This window comes from Hemitrygon akajei, chromosome 3 (assembly GCF_048418815.1).
Source record: "Hemitrygon akajei chromosome 3, sHemAka1.3, whole genome shotgun sequence".
NCBI classification, from domain to species: domain Eukaryota; kingdom Metazoa; phylum Chordata; class Chondrichthyes; order Myliobatiformes; family Dasyatidae; genus Hemitrygon; species Hemitrygon akajei.
In genome coordinates, this window is record NC_133126.1 from 90,688,912 (window position 1) to 90,703,072 (window position 14,161).

At 48.6% G+C, this 14,161-nt stretch overlaps 1 protein-coding gene across 2 annotated transcripts in view; it reads right to left on the minus strand.

Moving 5' to 3' along the window:
• Nucleotides 1-14,161, minus strand: part of plekhh1 (pleckstrin homology domain containing, family H (with MyTH4 domain) member 1) — a 255,781-nt gene that overhangs the window by 156,622 nt on the left and 84,998 nt on the right. For both annotated transcript variants that reach the window (XM_073040330.1, XM_073040329.1), the window contains 6 exons: nucleotides 12,638-12,729; nucleotides 11,158-11,308; nucleotides 8,771-8,910; nucleotides 7,630-7,740; nucleotides 7,422-7,508; nucleotides 5,873-6,031 (listed from right to left, as the gene is read on the minus strand). In XM_073040330.1, the coding sequence (XP_072896431.1) occupies nucleotides 5,873-6,031; nucleotides 7,422-7,508; nucleotides 7,630-7,740; nucleotides 8,771-8,910; nucleotides 11,158-11,308; nucleotides 12,638-12,729 (740 nt within the window). The remainder of the gene's footprint in view (nucleotides 1-5,872; nucleotides 6,032-7,421; nucleotides 7,509-7,629; nucleotides 7,741-8,770; nucleotides 8,911-11,157; nucleotides 11,309-12,637; nucleotides 12,730-14,161) is intronic.

The window sequence follows — 14,161 nt, forward strand, 5'->3', positions numbered from 1 at the left end:
ATGGCCTCTGCTACTGTTCCCCATGTTCCTGAGTTGCTCACCAATGACAGCCTGAAGCAACAACAAAGGTGCCCATTGGCAAGCCCACCCAGGCAGGCAACAGTTCATTCTGCATCTGGGCGAGGGCTGGTGGGTGTGGGGTGCTAGCTGGTGCCAAGGTCCCACGAAACCGTGTGGGAGAGACCTGCGTACTATTAGGAAACAAACTGCTAATATGAAACTCATCACAGATATAAAGGAGTGGTGGGTGGGGGGGGGGGGGGGGAGTGGAGCAGGAGGTGCACATTCTTCTGTCCTGGCATCAGGCCAAGTGGTTTAATTGGCTTTGCCTAAACATAGCTTTTGAGCAGGCACCAACTTCAAAGTGTCCTGTTTTGATTGCTGAGAACCCACAGAACCAGATCTCTACCCTCATCCAAATAAATGTGCTAAGCAGCCTTTTGATCGAAACATCTGGCCAACTACTGTACGTGCACAGGGCTTTGTAGTAAGACAATGCCTGCTTATCACATGCTGGGATTTGAGCTGTTACCAAACCTCAAGGTGCAGGGGAATCTCTCATCTTTGGTTTAGGACTTAGTGTGGGGAGGGTGCTTGCATTAACTGCAAAACCTGATGCAGTCTAATTTATGCTTTGTATGACTATAATAATTTTTACCAGATGCTGGAAAGCTGAAATAATAATCAAAATTGCCAGCAACACTCAGCAGGTTCCATCAGTGTCTGTGGAGAGAGAAGTTGTTAAGCATTGAGGCTGGTAACTTTTTATCTAGCAGAAGTGTACCCTCTCACTACAGATGCTGCCTGACCTCCTGAGCATCTTGGGCAATTGTGATTAATTGCAGAAGTTCCCCTTATATCACACAGCTCCCTTTCTGTGTTGCTGCAGGAAGTGCCCCTTTTCACCAGAGAGGAATGTTGGAATATCGGGAACAAGGCTTCTGCCTTCAGGTAAGGCACATAGCACCATGACCGACTGGCATGAGGAACCAACCCTCGGGAGAGCTCAGTGAGTGCAAGGGCTGAGTAGACACAGGAATGACTTGTTTTACTGAAGCCCCTCTATCCTGAGGCGGTACCCTCTTGTCCTAGACTCCCCCACCATGGGAAACATCCTTTCTACATCTACTCTATCTAGGCCTTTCAACATTCAAAAGGTTTCAATGAGATTCCCCTCCCCCCCACCCCCACATCCCTGCCTGGCCCCCATCCTTCTAAATCCCAGCAAGTATCGATCCAGAGCTATCAAACATTCCTCATATGATAACCCTTTCATTCCCGGAATCCTTGTGAATCTCCTCTGAACTCTCTCCAATGTCAGCACATCTTTTCGTAAATAAGGAGCCTAAAATTGCTCACATTACTCAAGGTGAGGCCTCACAAGTGCCTTATAAAGCCTCAGCATCGCATCCCTGCTCTTGTATTCTAGACCTCTCGAAATAAACGCTAACATTGTATTTGCCTTCCTCACCACCGACTCAACCTGCAAGTTAACCTTCAGGGTGTTCTGCACAAGGACTCCCAAGTCTCTTTGCATCTCAGATTTTTGGATTGTCTCTCCATTTAGAAAGTAGTCTGCACATTTATTTCTACTATCAAAGTGTATGACCATGAATTTTCTAACAGGTATTTCATTTGCCACTTTCTCCTAATCTCCTTTTGCAGCCTACTTGTTTCCTCAACACTACCTGCCCCTCCACCAATCTTCATATCATTCGCAAACCCATCTATTCCATTATCTAAGTCACTGATATACAGCCTAAAAAACACCAAACCCTGCGGAATACCACTAGTCACTGGCAGCCAACAGGAAAAGAATCCTTTTATTCCCAGTTGCTGCCTCCTACCAATCAACCAATGCTCTAACCATGACAGTAACTTCCCTGTAATACCATGGGCTCTTAACTTGTTAAGCAGTTTCATATGTGGCACCTTGTCAAAGGCCTTCTGACAATCCAAATATGCAACATCCACTGCATCCCCTTTATCTATCCTACTGGTACTCTCCTCAAAGAGGATTGTAATTTCCTCAAGTCCCTGGAGGATCAATCTACCATAGAACGCAGAACTATCATTGAGCAAGTTGGATACAGTCAGCCTATGCTAGTTAGGTATGCTAATCTTACGCCAACCCATTTCATATTGCCCCAATTTTCCCATCAACTACCCCCTAGATTTGCCCCTCATGCACACATTAGGAGCCATTTGCAGTGGCCAATTCACCTCCCATCCTGCATGACTTTGGACAAGGAAACCAGAGCACGTGCAGGAAGCCCACGCGGTCACAAGGAGAACATGCAAACTCTGCGAACGACAGCACACAAATTCAGGACTGAACCTGGGGTCACTGCAGTTGAGACAGTGGCCCTACTAACTGTGCCACTAAGTCACCCCCTCAGAGAATGACTGATGCTTGGGTTGGGATCTTGCTCTGCATCATAATCCTTGAGACTTGTGTAGGTTCAACACAGAAACAGACTCTTCTGCTCACTGAGTCCCCAGTAACCCTCAAATGCCCATTTACACTGGTTCCATTGCAACACAGAAGCAGACCCTGCCGCTCACCGAGTCCCCAGTAACCATTTACACTAGTCCCATTACAACACAGATACAGGTCCTACCAAGTCCCCAGTAACCATTTACACTAGTCCCATTACAACACAGATACAGGTCCTACCAAGTCCCCAGTAACCATTTACACTAGTCCCATTACAACACAGATACAGGTCCTACCAAGTCCCCAGTAACCATTTACACTAGTCCCATTACAACACAGATACAGGTCCTACCAAGTCCCCAGTAACCATTTACACTAGTCCCATTACAACACAGATACAGGTCCTACCTTGCAAGTCCCCAGTAACCATTTACACTAGTCCCATTACAACACAGATACAGGTCCTACCTTGCAAGTCCCCAGTAACCATTTACACTAGTCCCATTACAACACAGATACAGGTCCTACCAAGTCCCCAGTAACCATTTACACTAGTCCCATTACAACACAGATACAGGTCCTACCAAGTCCCCAGTAACCATTTACACTAGTCCCATTACAACACAGATACAGGTCCTACCAAGTCCCCAGTAACCATTTACACTAGTCCCATTACAACACAGATACAGGTCCTACCTTGCAAGTCCCCAGTAACCATTTACACTAGTCCCATTACAACACAGATACAGGTCCTACCTTGCAAGTCCCCAGTAACCATTTACACTAGTCCCATTACAACACAGATACAGGTCCTACCTTGCAAGTCCCCAGTAACCATTTACACTAGTCCCATTACAACACAGATACAGGTCCTACCAAGTCCCCAGTAACCATTTACACTAGTCCCATTACAACACAGATACAGGTCCTACCAAGTCCCCAGTAACCATTTACACTAGTCCCATTACAACACAGATACAGGTCCCACCAAGTCCCCAGTAACCATTTACACTAGTCCCATTACAACACAGATACAGGTCCTACCTTGCAAGTCCCCAGTAACCATTTACACTAGTCCCATTACAACACAGATACAGGTCCTACCTTGCAAGTCCCCAGTAACCATTTACACTAGTCCCATTACAACACAGATACAGGTCCTACCAAGTCCCCAGTAACCATTTACACTAGTCCCATTACAACACAGATACAGGTCCTACCAAGTCCCCAGTAACCATTTACACTAGTCCCATTACAACACAGATACAGGTCCCACCAAGTCCCCAGTAACCATTTACACTAGTCCCATTACAACACAGATACAGGTCCTACCAAGTCCCCAGTAACCATTTACACTAGTCCCATTACAACACAGATACAGGTCCCACCAAGTCCCCAGTAACCATTTACACTAGTCCCATTACAACACAGATACAGGTCCTACCTTGCAAGTCCCTAGTAACCTTCAAATGCACAGTTAAAGCAGAAGAATCATGGGACACCAGCCAGGCTGCACTTGGAGTATCGCCAACAGTTTTAGACCCCATATCCCAGAAAGTGCTTGGTAGCTTTGGGCCTGTACTCACTGGAATTTAGAAGAATGCAGGGGGATCTCATTGAAACCTACCAAATGTTGAAAGGACTAGATAAGGTGGATATTTCCTATGGTGGGGGTATCCAGAGCTAGAGGGCACAGCCTCAAAATTCAGGGGCGACCTTTTAGAACAGAGGAATTTTTTTTTATCCAGGGATAGTAAATCTATGAAATACTCTGCCACAGACTGTGGTGGAGGCCAAGTTCGTGGCTATATTTAAGGCATTAGTTGATAGTTTCCCGATCGGTTAGGGCATCAAAGGATAAGGTGAGAAGGCAGGTGTAAAGTCTCGTACTAGTTCCATTTTACTCTCTCCAGATTCCGATCAACTCCATCCACCAGGTACGACCACTCACCAATTCAACCAGGGACAATTTCCATGGACTAATTAACCTACCAGGGACAATTTCCATGGGCTAATTAACCTACCAGGGACAATTCACACTGACTAATTAACTACCAGGGACAATTCACACTGACTAATTAACCTACCAGTCTACACGTCTCTGGGACTTGCAGTGAAAACCAGGGCACTGAGAGGAAACCCTTCATCATGAGAAATCCACACAGACAGTATTGAACAAGGTCGTCTGAGTTGAGAGGCCGTGGCTCTAACAACTGTGTCAGCATTCTTATTCAAGCTCCTGTGAACACAAGATGGCCTCATGAACATCAGTAAGTGATCTGAGATGAATATTGCACAGACCACTCCCCTGAACAACATCAAGGACTGCTTTCCATATATCCCTGAGGGGGCAAGTTCACCCAAGGTAATGCCTCCCCTCTCCAGCTCTGCTAAATCTGGGGCCTTGTCACTGAGATGTACCACACATACTGCTGGGGAACAGGACCCTGCTCTTTGCCCCCACACACAATCAGATTAAACACATCACATAATGCTGGGCTCCCTCCACCATTCTGCAGAGTGCAGGGAGGTTTTTTTGGGAGGGGGTTGATGATCGGGATGCTGTTCTTTTTTGTATGGGGGGGTAGGTGGGTTTGATCTTTCTCTCTGAATGACTTTCATATTCTCTCTTTGTTTCTGGCTATTGGGAGAAGACAATTTTCAGAGTTGTATAAGGATACTTGCTTTGGTAATAAATGAATCAAATCAAATGAAATCTTTGTTCTCTGGAATGAAACACGACAACAGCCACTTGCAGTCCTTTCACAGTGAAGATTCAGACTGTCCCATGCTGTCTCCTGCCCCTCTCCCCTCACTGACTCCATCTTGATTGTTCCCTTCCTCCACATCCTCTACTCATGGACCATGCGCGCCACCCCGCCCTCCTCCCCACCGTCTAAATTGTGATACGCCTCCTAGTTTAACTTTCACTTGTGCGTTTGTATAATCTGTAAATTTTCAGTGAATTTCTAGTAATCTATAGTTTAGCTAGTTCTAGTTTGCAGCCTGGATCACCCCAGCATAAATTAGACTGCCCTTGTCTTGAAGACTGTTCTTATCAAAACAACTTCTATGATCCATCTCAGCTGCTCTTTCTGTATAACAACAACCACAAGGCAAGATTCTTTGCCCTGCTTTGGTTCTTCCTTGTTCCTTATTAATTATGATATTTATTTGTGATGAACAGCAAATTAATGGCGGTATTCACAAGGTTTGAGACTTGTTCTGAATTTCCAAAAAACCTTCTAGATAATATCATCTCCAATTACACTATCTCACAGAGCTGTCCTTGGTCTCAGGAACATATCCACACCCTTTCTTTCCCTTGCACCCCAGCACTTGGTGAGCTCTTGCCAGGCCAATGAACACCCTTGGGCGCCGCAAAATTTCAAGGCAAGGTCAATGAAGTGGCAAGTTGAAGACCGACGTCCTTACCTTGGTGAGCCAGCCTCGGACAGCCGGTTTCCATTCGGCTCGAGAGCCCGGTGGGCTTGCCAGCTGGACCTTCAGGATGTTCTGCAGCACACGGATCCACTCCTCGAGGATGTTGGGGGAGTCTGCAGTCAGGTAGTACGTCCTGCTCTCCGTCACCAGCTGCAGCAAGTGGGACCACAGGAAACCATTGACAGAGTCTTCCTGTACGCCCTCCCGCGTCAGCTTTGCGATCCGTAGGGGCTAGCGCTGAACCACGAGGAAGCCAGTGGGAGCACGTTCTCTGGGGAAAGTGATCTTAGCACACCTTGGTGCTGTGCTTAATTGGTGAGGGGCTACATGCTACTCCTATATTGAAGAGTTTGTAAACTGTATCAGTGTCTGGATGAGGATGTACAAGGCAGGCTTAGTAAGCTTGCAGAACTAGCTGGTGTTAACAGTGAAATGGTTATCAGGATTTACAGATGGATCTTGATCTGCTGGGTAAACCTGAACCTGCATCAGGGCCAAGGAAAAGCAAATGGAGTTTAATCCAGGCAAGTGCGAGGTGTTGCATTTTGGGAAGACAAGTCAGAGTGGGACTTTCACAGTGACCGGTCAGGCCCCGGATGGTGTTATAGAACAGACGTACCTGGGAACAAGAACATTGTTATCTGAAAGTGGTACCGCAGGTAGACGGGGTACTGAAGGTGGCTTTTGGTGTGCTGGCCTTCATCAGTCAGGGCACTGGGTATAGAAGTTGAGATGTTGCAGTTGCATAAGATGTTGGTGAAGCCAAATTTGGAAAATCCAGCTAGGTGGAAGATGCCATTAATGAGATTTATGAGTATGTTGGCAGGACTCATGGGACTGAGTCTGGAGAGAGAGAGACTGTTTTCACTTGGGCTTAGGAGAATGAGGGGTGATCTCATTGAGGGGCGTGGAGTCATGAGGGGCCTAGACAGGGTCAGAGTGCGTGCTCTTTTACCCCAGGGTTCTGAATCAAGAACTAGGTTTGCGATGAGATGGGAGGAATTTAATAGGAATCTGAATTTACTCTTTCACTCAAAGGGTAACTGGTGTATCGAATGAGCTGCCAAAGGAAGTGGTTGAGGTAGGTACTTTAAAAACACTTAAAAGTTACTTGGACAAGGTACGTGGATAGGAAAGGCTTAGAAGGATACAGAGCAAATATGGGCATATTGGGACTGGCTTAGATGAGACATGGTCAGCATGGAGCAGTTGGGCAGAAGGGCCTGTTTCACTCCTGAGTGACTCTAAGATTGAATATTCACACTTTGACACAGTGTCTTTGCACACCCTTTGTACTCGATTGGCACGTCACAACCATCGCGTTAGATGCCCGACTTCGAACGGCAGCAGTGGGGTAGCAGGTAGACGGGAAAGTACACACGATCAGAGATCCAGCAGGTCACCAGATACCCGAGAGCTGGAAGGGCAAACTGAGCGGTTCAGTGCGCTGGGTGGGATTACCAGCCCGGATATTCCCATGGGCCACATGGGAGGGGGCGAGGGCACAGAAGTATTTCCAGAGGTGCACATTTGCACTTACCTGGAAGGTCTGCGCTCCCTCCCCACGCACAATACGGCAGGAGGAGCCAAGCTCGATCTGGCCTTGGGGCTTGCGGATGACGTCACTCTGGAAGCACAACGTGGTCCTTGGGAATTAGGGTGGCCTGGAAAATTGCATCCCACAGCCCCCAATGTAACTGTAGCTCTGACTGCATCGCAACATCCCTGTTCGGGACAGGGTTACTTACGGGCGACTTGTAATAAAGGATCTCGCTGTTCCTCAGCGTGAACCATCGCCTTTTCCACGTCCTTACGCGGCCTCCCATCTTCAGCAGGTACCCAGATTTTTCCAAAGGCTCCTGCAACCGACAGAGCGGTGGGCGGGTCAGGCAGTCTGCTGTGGCTGTGCACTGAGCACAGAAATGACTCGAGAACTGACAGGCAGAGTAGGCAACCGCTTGAGGTGGTCAGAGTCTAATGTAGTGTGAAAGGACAGCGAGGGAAACTTGGCACCCACTTCCCGAAGAAGGGTAGGGGGCTGATAAAACAACGGCAATATCTAGTAGGGGTATTCTGCATGGAGTTGGAAGGTCATGTGATCGATATATCCTCTTAGTTGTATCATGTGGAGAGGTGGAGGTGGGGCAGTATCATGTGACAACACTTCCCATCCAATCACGTCACTCATCAAGAGGTGAGGTCACATGAAGACACTTTCTATCCAATCACCTTGGGCTTACAACCTCCTGACCCATAAGGCAATGAGGTATCAGCATTCCTGGGAAAGCGCACACCCAGGGCGACCAGCAAACGGTCCCAAAACTGTGAACTTGGGCCAGATTCTTAAACAGGTTCACTGCTCACTTACCAGTCCCTTCCCACCCTCACCCAGCCACTTACCCTCTTTCACTACAACAATCGTTTTGCCACTTCTTGCACCTCCTGGCTCCTGTCATCCTGCCATTGGCAGCCTGCGCCCCAAGCTCGCAAGTTCCCTTCCCAAACCCCTCTGCCTCTCGTCCCATTACTAAGACTTCAGAGCTTAGGGTAACATTGTGGGGCTCCTGGGAATTAGTGTGGGGAAGAGGTGCGGTGGAAATGCAAGGTGCTTTGGTCTTCGATGCCACTAACCACAACTGAATCTCCTTAACGTTACAGTCAAAACGCAAAGTTGCTTTGATCTAGGTACTTGATCCGATCTACAACAGCTGTGGAAAGGGACTGGTGATGTGAAGTCAGAGAGAGGGAGAGGACTGATGGTAAATGTAGTCTATACTGTCGGATAACATCAATAAGTGATTGCGTCCCCAATCCCTGTCGAACATTTCAGCTGAGGACTATTCAGGGCTCTGAGGTACCAAAGCGGTCTGTGGTCTGCGCACAGCTTACGTTGCAGTTGCTCTCTGTGGAGTAGACGGAACCGGTCCTGAGGAGTTTGTGTTCAGGCTCGGAATAATCGCTGTCTACAGAACAGGCGTCAGGAGGGATGGCGTAATCACTTTCCGAGCTGACAGAGGACATGGACACGCCTGAGGAGAGAGAGACACACACTGTGAATTCCACTGCCCTCACTCGTGGGTTCAGGTGCACAGAGTAGGACAGGTCCATGAGGGACTGGACCAGTGAGGGGCAGGTAGCTTGGTTGCCCTGTCAGATCAGTAGGACAGCTCCATCTACACATTTCATAATATTTATTTCTGACAATCATCTCTTCCTTTTCCCGTTGTTTCTTCCACAAGTGGAAACAGTTTCTGTTTATTCCACCTACATCCTTCTCGACTGCAAATACCTTGATCATTCATGTTGTCCACCTCCTTCGATTTAAGGAGCACTGCCTCTCCAGTTTACCCAATGAACTCAAGTCCACATCCGGGACACACTTCCTTCCTTTGCAACAAACAGCCCAACTCTAACTTTCAGGCCACTTCCAGCTTGCTGGACTCCTGTTCCACCAGGTGAACTGGACCATCCTCTCCCCGAGAAGGTGCCCAGTACAGCCAGCAACAGATCTGTGGACACCACTGATCGTAGAAGTAAAACTGTGTAGATTGCACTGGGATCAAGAGGAACACTCCCTCTCCCAGGTATCAGACAGTAGACAGTCAGTCTTTGACTGGTCAGGAAGGGTTAGGAAAACCTGGTGGATGTGTGCACCGGTATTTAGTCTTGCATAATTTGCAAGTTTGTTGTTAGTTGAACTAATAAAGTTATTTGTCAGTTAATACAGATTTTATGTGTCTAACTGATTATTGTTCTTGAGGGTGAATACTCACAACAGTCAGCTCTGTATAGGAATCAGAGTGGTTAGCCCAAGAGGAATCTATTTGCCCCATCAGACATACTGCCTCTATGCCAGAGATAGTGAGTCAGTTCCAATCTCATGCCCTCTCCAAGAGCGCTACTGGTTCTTTTCTAACAGATACTTCAGTGAATCTGCCCCCACCACCGTTCCTACTGATGCATTGCAGATCTTAACTGCAGGCTTTAAGGAAAACTTACGTACGTGTCACATTTGGTTCTTCCTGCCATCACCTCAGTCTTTCCCCTCTAATGTTAATGGGGACAGTTTCTGTCTATTCTACCAATATTCTTCTTGATTGTAAAAACCTTGATTATTCACCCCCTCACCTTCTCTGTCCAAGGAGAACTGTAGCTACATAACTGAAGTTCGTCATCCTGGATTCTTCTTTAAATAAAACTTTTTCTCAACACTCCCCAGTCTTTTACATCTTCCCTAAAGTATGGTGCCGGAACTGGACACATTACACCAGCTGTGTCCCAACCGGTGTTTTATAGAGCTCCATCACCTCTTCCGTGTTCTTTATGCCTCTACTCAAAGGCCAGGGTGCTGTCTGCCTTTTTAAACACGTTCTCAACTTGCCCTTACTTAGATGAAACACACAAAGCCCAGCAGATTGGTGTTCTCACACCCGTGTGGGAATGGTGCTTTCTTGTAGACAAAGCCTCTGGCTGTCCAGGTCTCCATTGGTCAGACCCTTCCTGCAGACCGGTTGCCACGTTTTCTTTACAGAGTCACACAGTAAGGGAACAGGCCCTTCAGCCCAGCTGGCTCATGCTGACCAAGATTCCCAATGAAGCTCGTCACATTTGCCTGCATATGGCCCACATCCATCTCACATTTCCTATCCATGGTCCTGTTCATGTCTCTTTTAACTGGATAATGTACCTGCCTCAGCCACTTCTTCTGGCAGCTCATTCAATACATTGACCATCCCCAGGGTGAAAAGGCTGCTCCTAGGCTCCTGTTAAACAATTTACTCTCACCTTAAACCTACGCCCTCTTGTTCTTAATTCCCCAAACCTGTGGAAAAAAGACTGCACGCATTCACCCTCTATATGCCCGACTCCATAGATTACCCCTCATTCTCCTATACTCCAGTGAAAACTGTCCCAACCCGATCACCCCTCAATCTCCTACACTCCCGACCAACTCAACCTCACGATGTAACTCAGTCCCTCAAGTCCCGGAATCAGCAACACCCTCATAAAATCTCCACTGCAGTCAATCAAAAGCAGGCTGAGCAAAACTGAACACAATATTCCAAATGCTGACACCTTGGCCAGCTGGAACATGACCCTCTGTGCTCGGTGCCCTGACTGAAGGCCAGCTTGCCAAGTGCCCTGTCAGCCAGTGATGCCACTTTCCAGGAATCTGCTGCATCGCTCCCTCCCGCCCTGCCGAGGAGACCTCCGTTGCGACGTTGGAGAAATGCTCACCCACTGGGCTCCTCTGCCGGATCTCGTTGATCACCCACCTCTTTTCACAGCTCGGGGGCTCCCGGGGCCATTGGCTTTCCTCGACTCTGACCCTGCGGTGGACGTTCGGAAGCTGGCCTGGGAACTGCTGTCGTCGTCGGATCCCGAGGACTCGTCGGGGAAGGGAATGTTGCTGATCTGTGTTGCTTTCTGTCAAATTCCAGCAAGATAAAGGCAACGTTACTTTTAGCACGTACTATCCTGCCTGCAACCCAGTTCCTTAGCTGGAGTCCACGGGAGGGGTGAGCGATGGAGACACAACCAGCCCAGAGACACGAGGCAAGGTCAATTGATTCCAAAAGTTTGGAATAGTGTTCAATATAGAAATCCCTCCCCTCTCCCTTCCCCTTGTCCCAATCATGATTCCCCTCTCCTTACCCCCTTCCCACTCTCAGTCCACCACAGAGACCCAGATCAGAATCAGGTTTATCATCCCTCACAGATGTCGTGAAATATGTGTTTTTATTGTGGCACCAGTACAGTTCCATACACAAAATGACCACAGTACTGTGCAGAAGATTCGGGCACCCTAGCGATTTACATGTGGCTCAGACTCTTGCACAGTACAGTATAATATTCTCTCCACATTCCCATCACCGACCCCAGCTCTCCACAGTCACACCCCCAGATTCTGCCTCCAGCAGAATTCACCTGCCAGCCTCTACCAGCTCAGAGGGCAATCCTGTCCCAGCGCATCTGAATGCAACTTATTTTCTTTCACGTACACGTCTACGCTCCCCGATTCTCACACAGCCTGGAAAACAGGCCATTCTGCCCCACTCTCCATGCTGACCAGTGGGCGTTGTAAGTGACTCGAACTACTCTGCGCTTTACCTTGGTAACACACAAGCCGTTTTCTCACTGCATCAGAGTACACGTGTTCTGTCGCATTTACTCTCTTCCCCAACACCCAAATTAACCTACCCATCAAACAGCATCATCAATGTTGTGATCCCACTACCTTCCTGTAAGGAGTTTGTCCATTCTCTCTGTAACTATACGGGTTTTCTCCGAGTGCTCCGGTTTCCACCCACAGCCCAAAGACGTTCAGGTTAGTAGGTTAAGTGGTCCCATGATTAGGCTGGGGTTAAATCGGGGGTTGCTGGGTGCTGTGACCGGAAAGGCCTATTCTGTGCTGTATCTCAATAAGTAAACCTGAACCTCAGAAAGGAATTTTTTTTTTCTCCTATTCATCTCTCCCTAAACCAGGGGTTTCCGACCTTTTTTATGCCACACATCCTACCATTAACTGAGGAGTTTGTGGAACCCATTTTGGGAACCCTTGCGAACTAACCCGTGTTTGCTCTTTCCCATTTCTTTAAACTGAAGCATTAACCCTGGCTCTCTCTCTGCAGATGCTGCCCAGCCTGGCCGAGCATTCCCAGTGTTTTCTGGTTAATTAAGGAAGCGCTCTTGGCATCTCGAAGCAGAACACCTGGCCTACAGCCTACCATACGTAAAACTGGTCATCGTACCTACCCCTTTCAAGGTGGTGTAGACAGGAACCGTCACGTTCTTGTAGATGAGCTGAGTGAATGAGCCAGATGTAATACCTGCAGGAAGGTTCGACACTGGGGAACGAACAGAGAAACAGAGGAGGTTAACACAAGAACCCAGAGCCTGATGCTTGCTTTGCAAGACCCAGCCTAGATTGTCTTATTTCCAGAACTGCTGACCACCTTGTCATGGTGTGTCACAACACCATGCCCCACAACATTGTCCCTTGTGTTTACAAAGACTCAGGCTTGTTCAACTACTCTACCAAGTTGCCTTACTGGGGAGCCAGAGTCAGTGAGAACAGGCCTCAAAGTTGGCCTGGGCAGGCCCCAGCCATGGCAGTGATGACAGCGTGTGGGGAGACAAGAGATTGCAGATGCACGAATCCAGAGCAAATGACAATCTGCAGGAGGAGTTCAATACACCTGTGGGGGAAAGAAACTGTCGACTCTTTGGGTTGACAGCCTGCATCTGGACTGAGAGTCGAGAGGTGAGATGGCCAGAATAGAGAAGGTGGTCAGAGGCAAGAAAGAATTCTGAGGTGATTGGCGGACCTGGAAAGAGGTACGTGAGCGGGCAGGAGGCGCAAGGTAGGGATCGTGAGCAGGGGTGGAATTGAGAGACTGCCAGAAAAATGATGGATGGACACAGACAAATGCAGGGCCATGGTTAGTGCGATGCCATCACAGCTCGGGGCATCAGAGTTCAATCCCAGCAATCCTCTGTAAGGAGTTCGTATCTCTCCCTGTGGAATGCGTGGGATTTGTCCTGGTGCTCTGGGTTCCCCCAACAGTCCAGAGGTACTGGCCATTGGTCTTTGAAATTTGTTCCCCAGTGTGGCTGAGGTAAAACCGAGAGGGTGTCGGGGATACTGGGCATGGTTCAAAGGGCCAGAAAGAGCTACTCTGCGCTGCATCTCCAAAAAATAAACACGATTAAAATAATAGAGGAAAAGGGGGGTAACAGATGGAACGAACACAAGAGAGGAATAAATAGTCGACGTTTGCGGCCGATATCCTTCATCAAGGCATGAAAGGAAGGGAGAAGCAGCCAGAATAAGGCAGTGGGCGAGGGGAAGGAGTACAAACTGGGAGGTGACAGGTGGAACCAGGTGGGGGGGGGGGTGATGGGTAGGTGGAACCAGGTGAGGGGGGGATGATGGGTAGGTGGAACCAGGTGAGGGGGGGATGATGGGTAGGTGGAACCAGGTGGGGGGGGGGGTGATGGGTAGGTGGAACCAGGTGAGGGGGGGGATGATGGGTAGGTGGAACCAGGTGGGGGGGGGTGATGGGTAGGTGGAACCAGGTGGGGGGGGGGGTGATGGGTAGATGGAACCAGGTGAGGGGGGGATGATGGGTAGGTGGAACCAGGTGAGGGGGGGATGATGGGTAGGTGGAACCAGGTGAGGGGGGATGATGGGTAGATGGAACCAGGTGAGGGGGGATGATGGGTAGATGGAACCAGGTGAGGGGGGGATGATGGGTAGGTGGAACCAGGTGAGGGGGG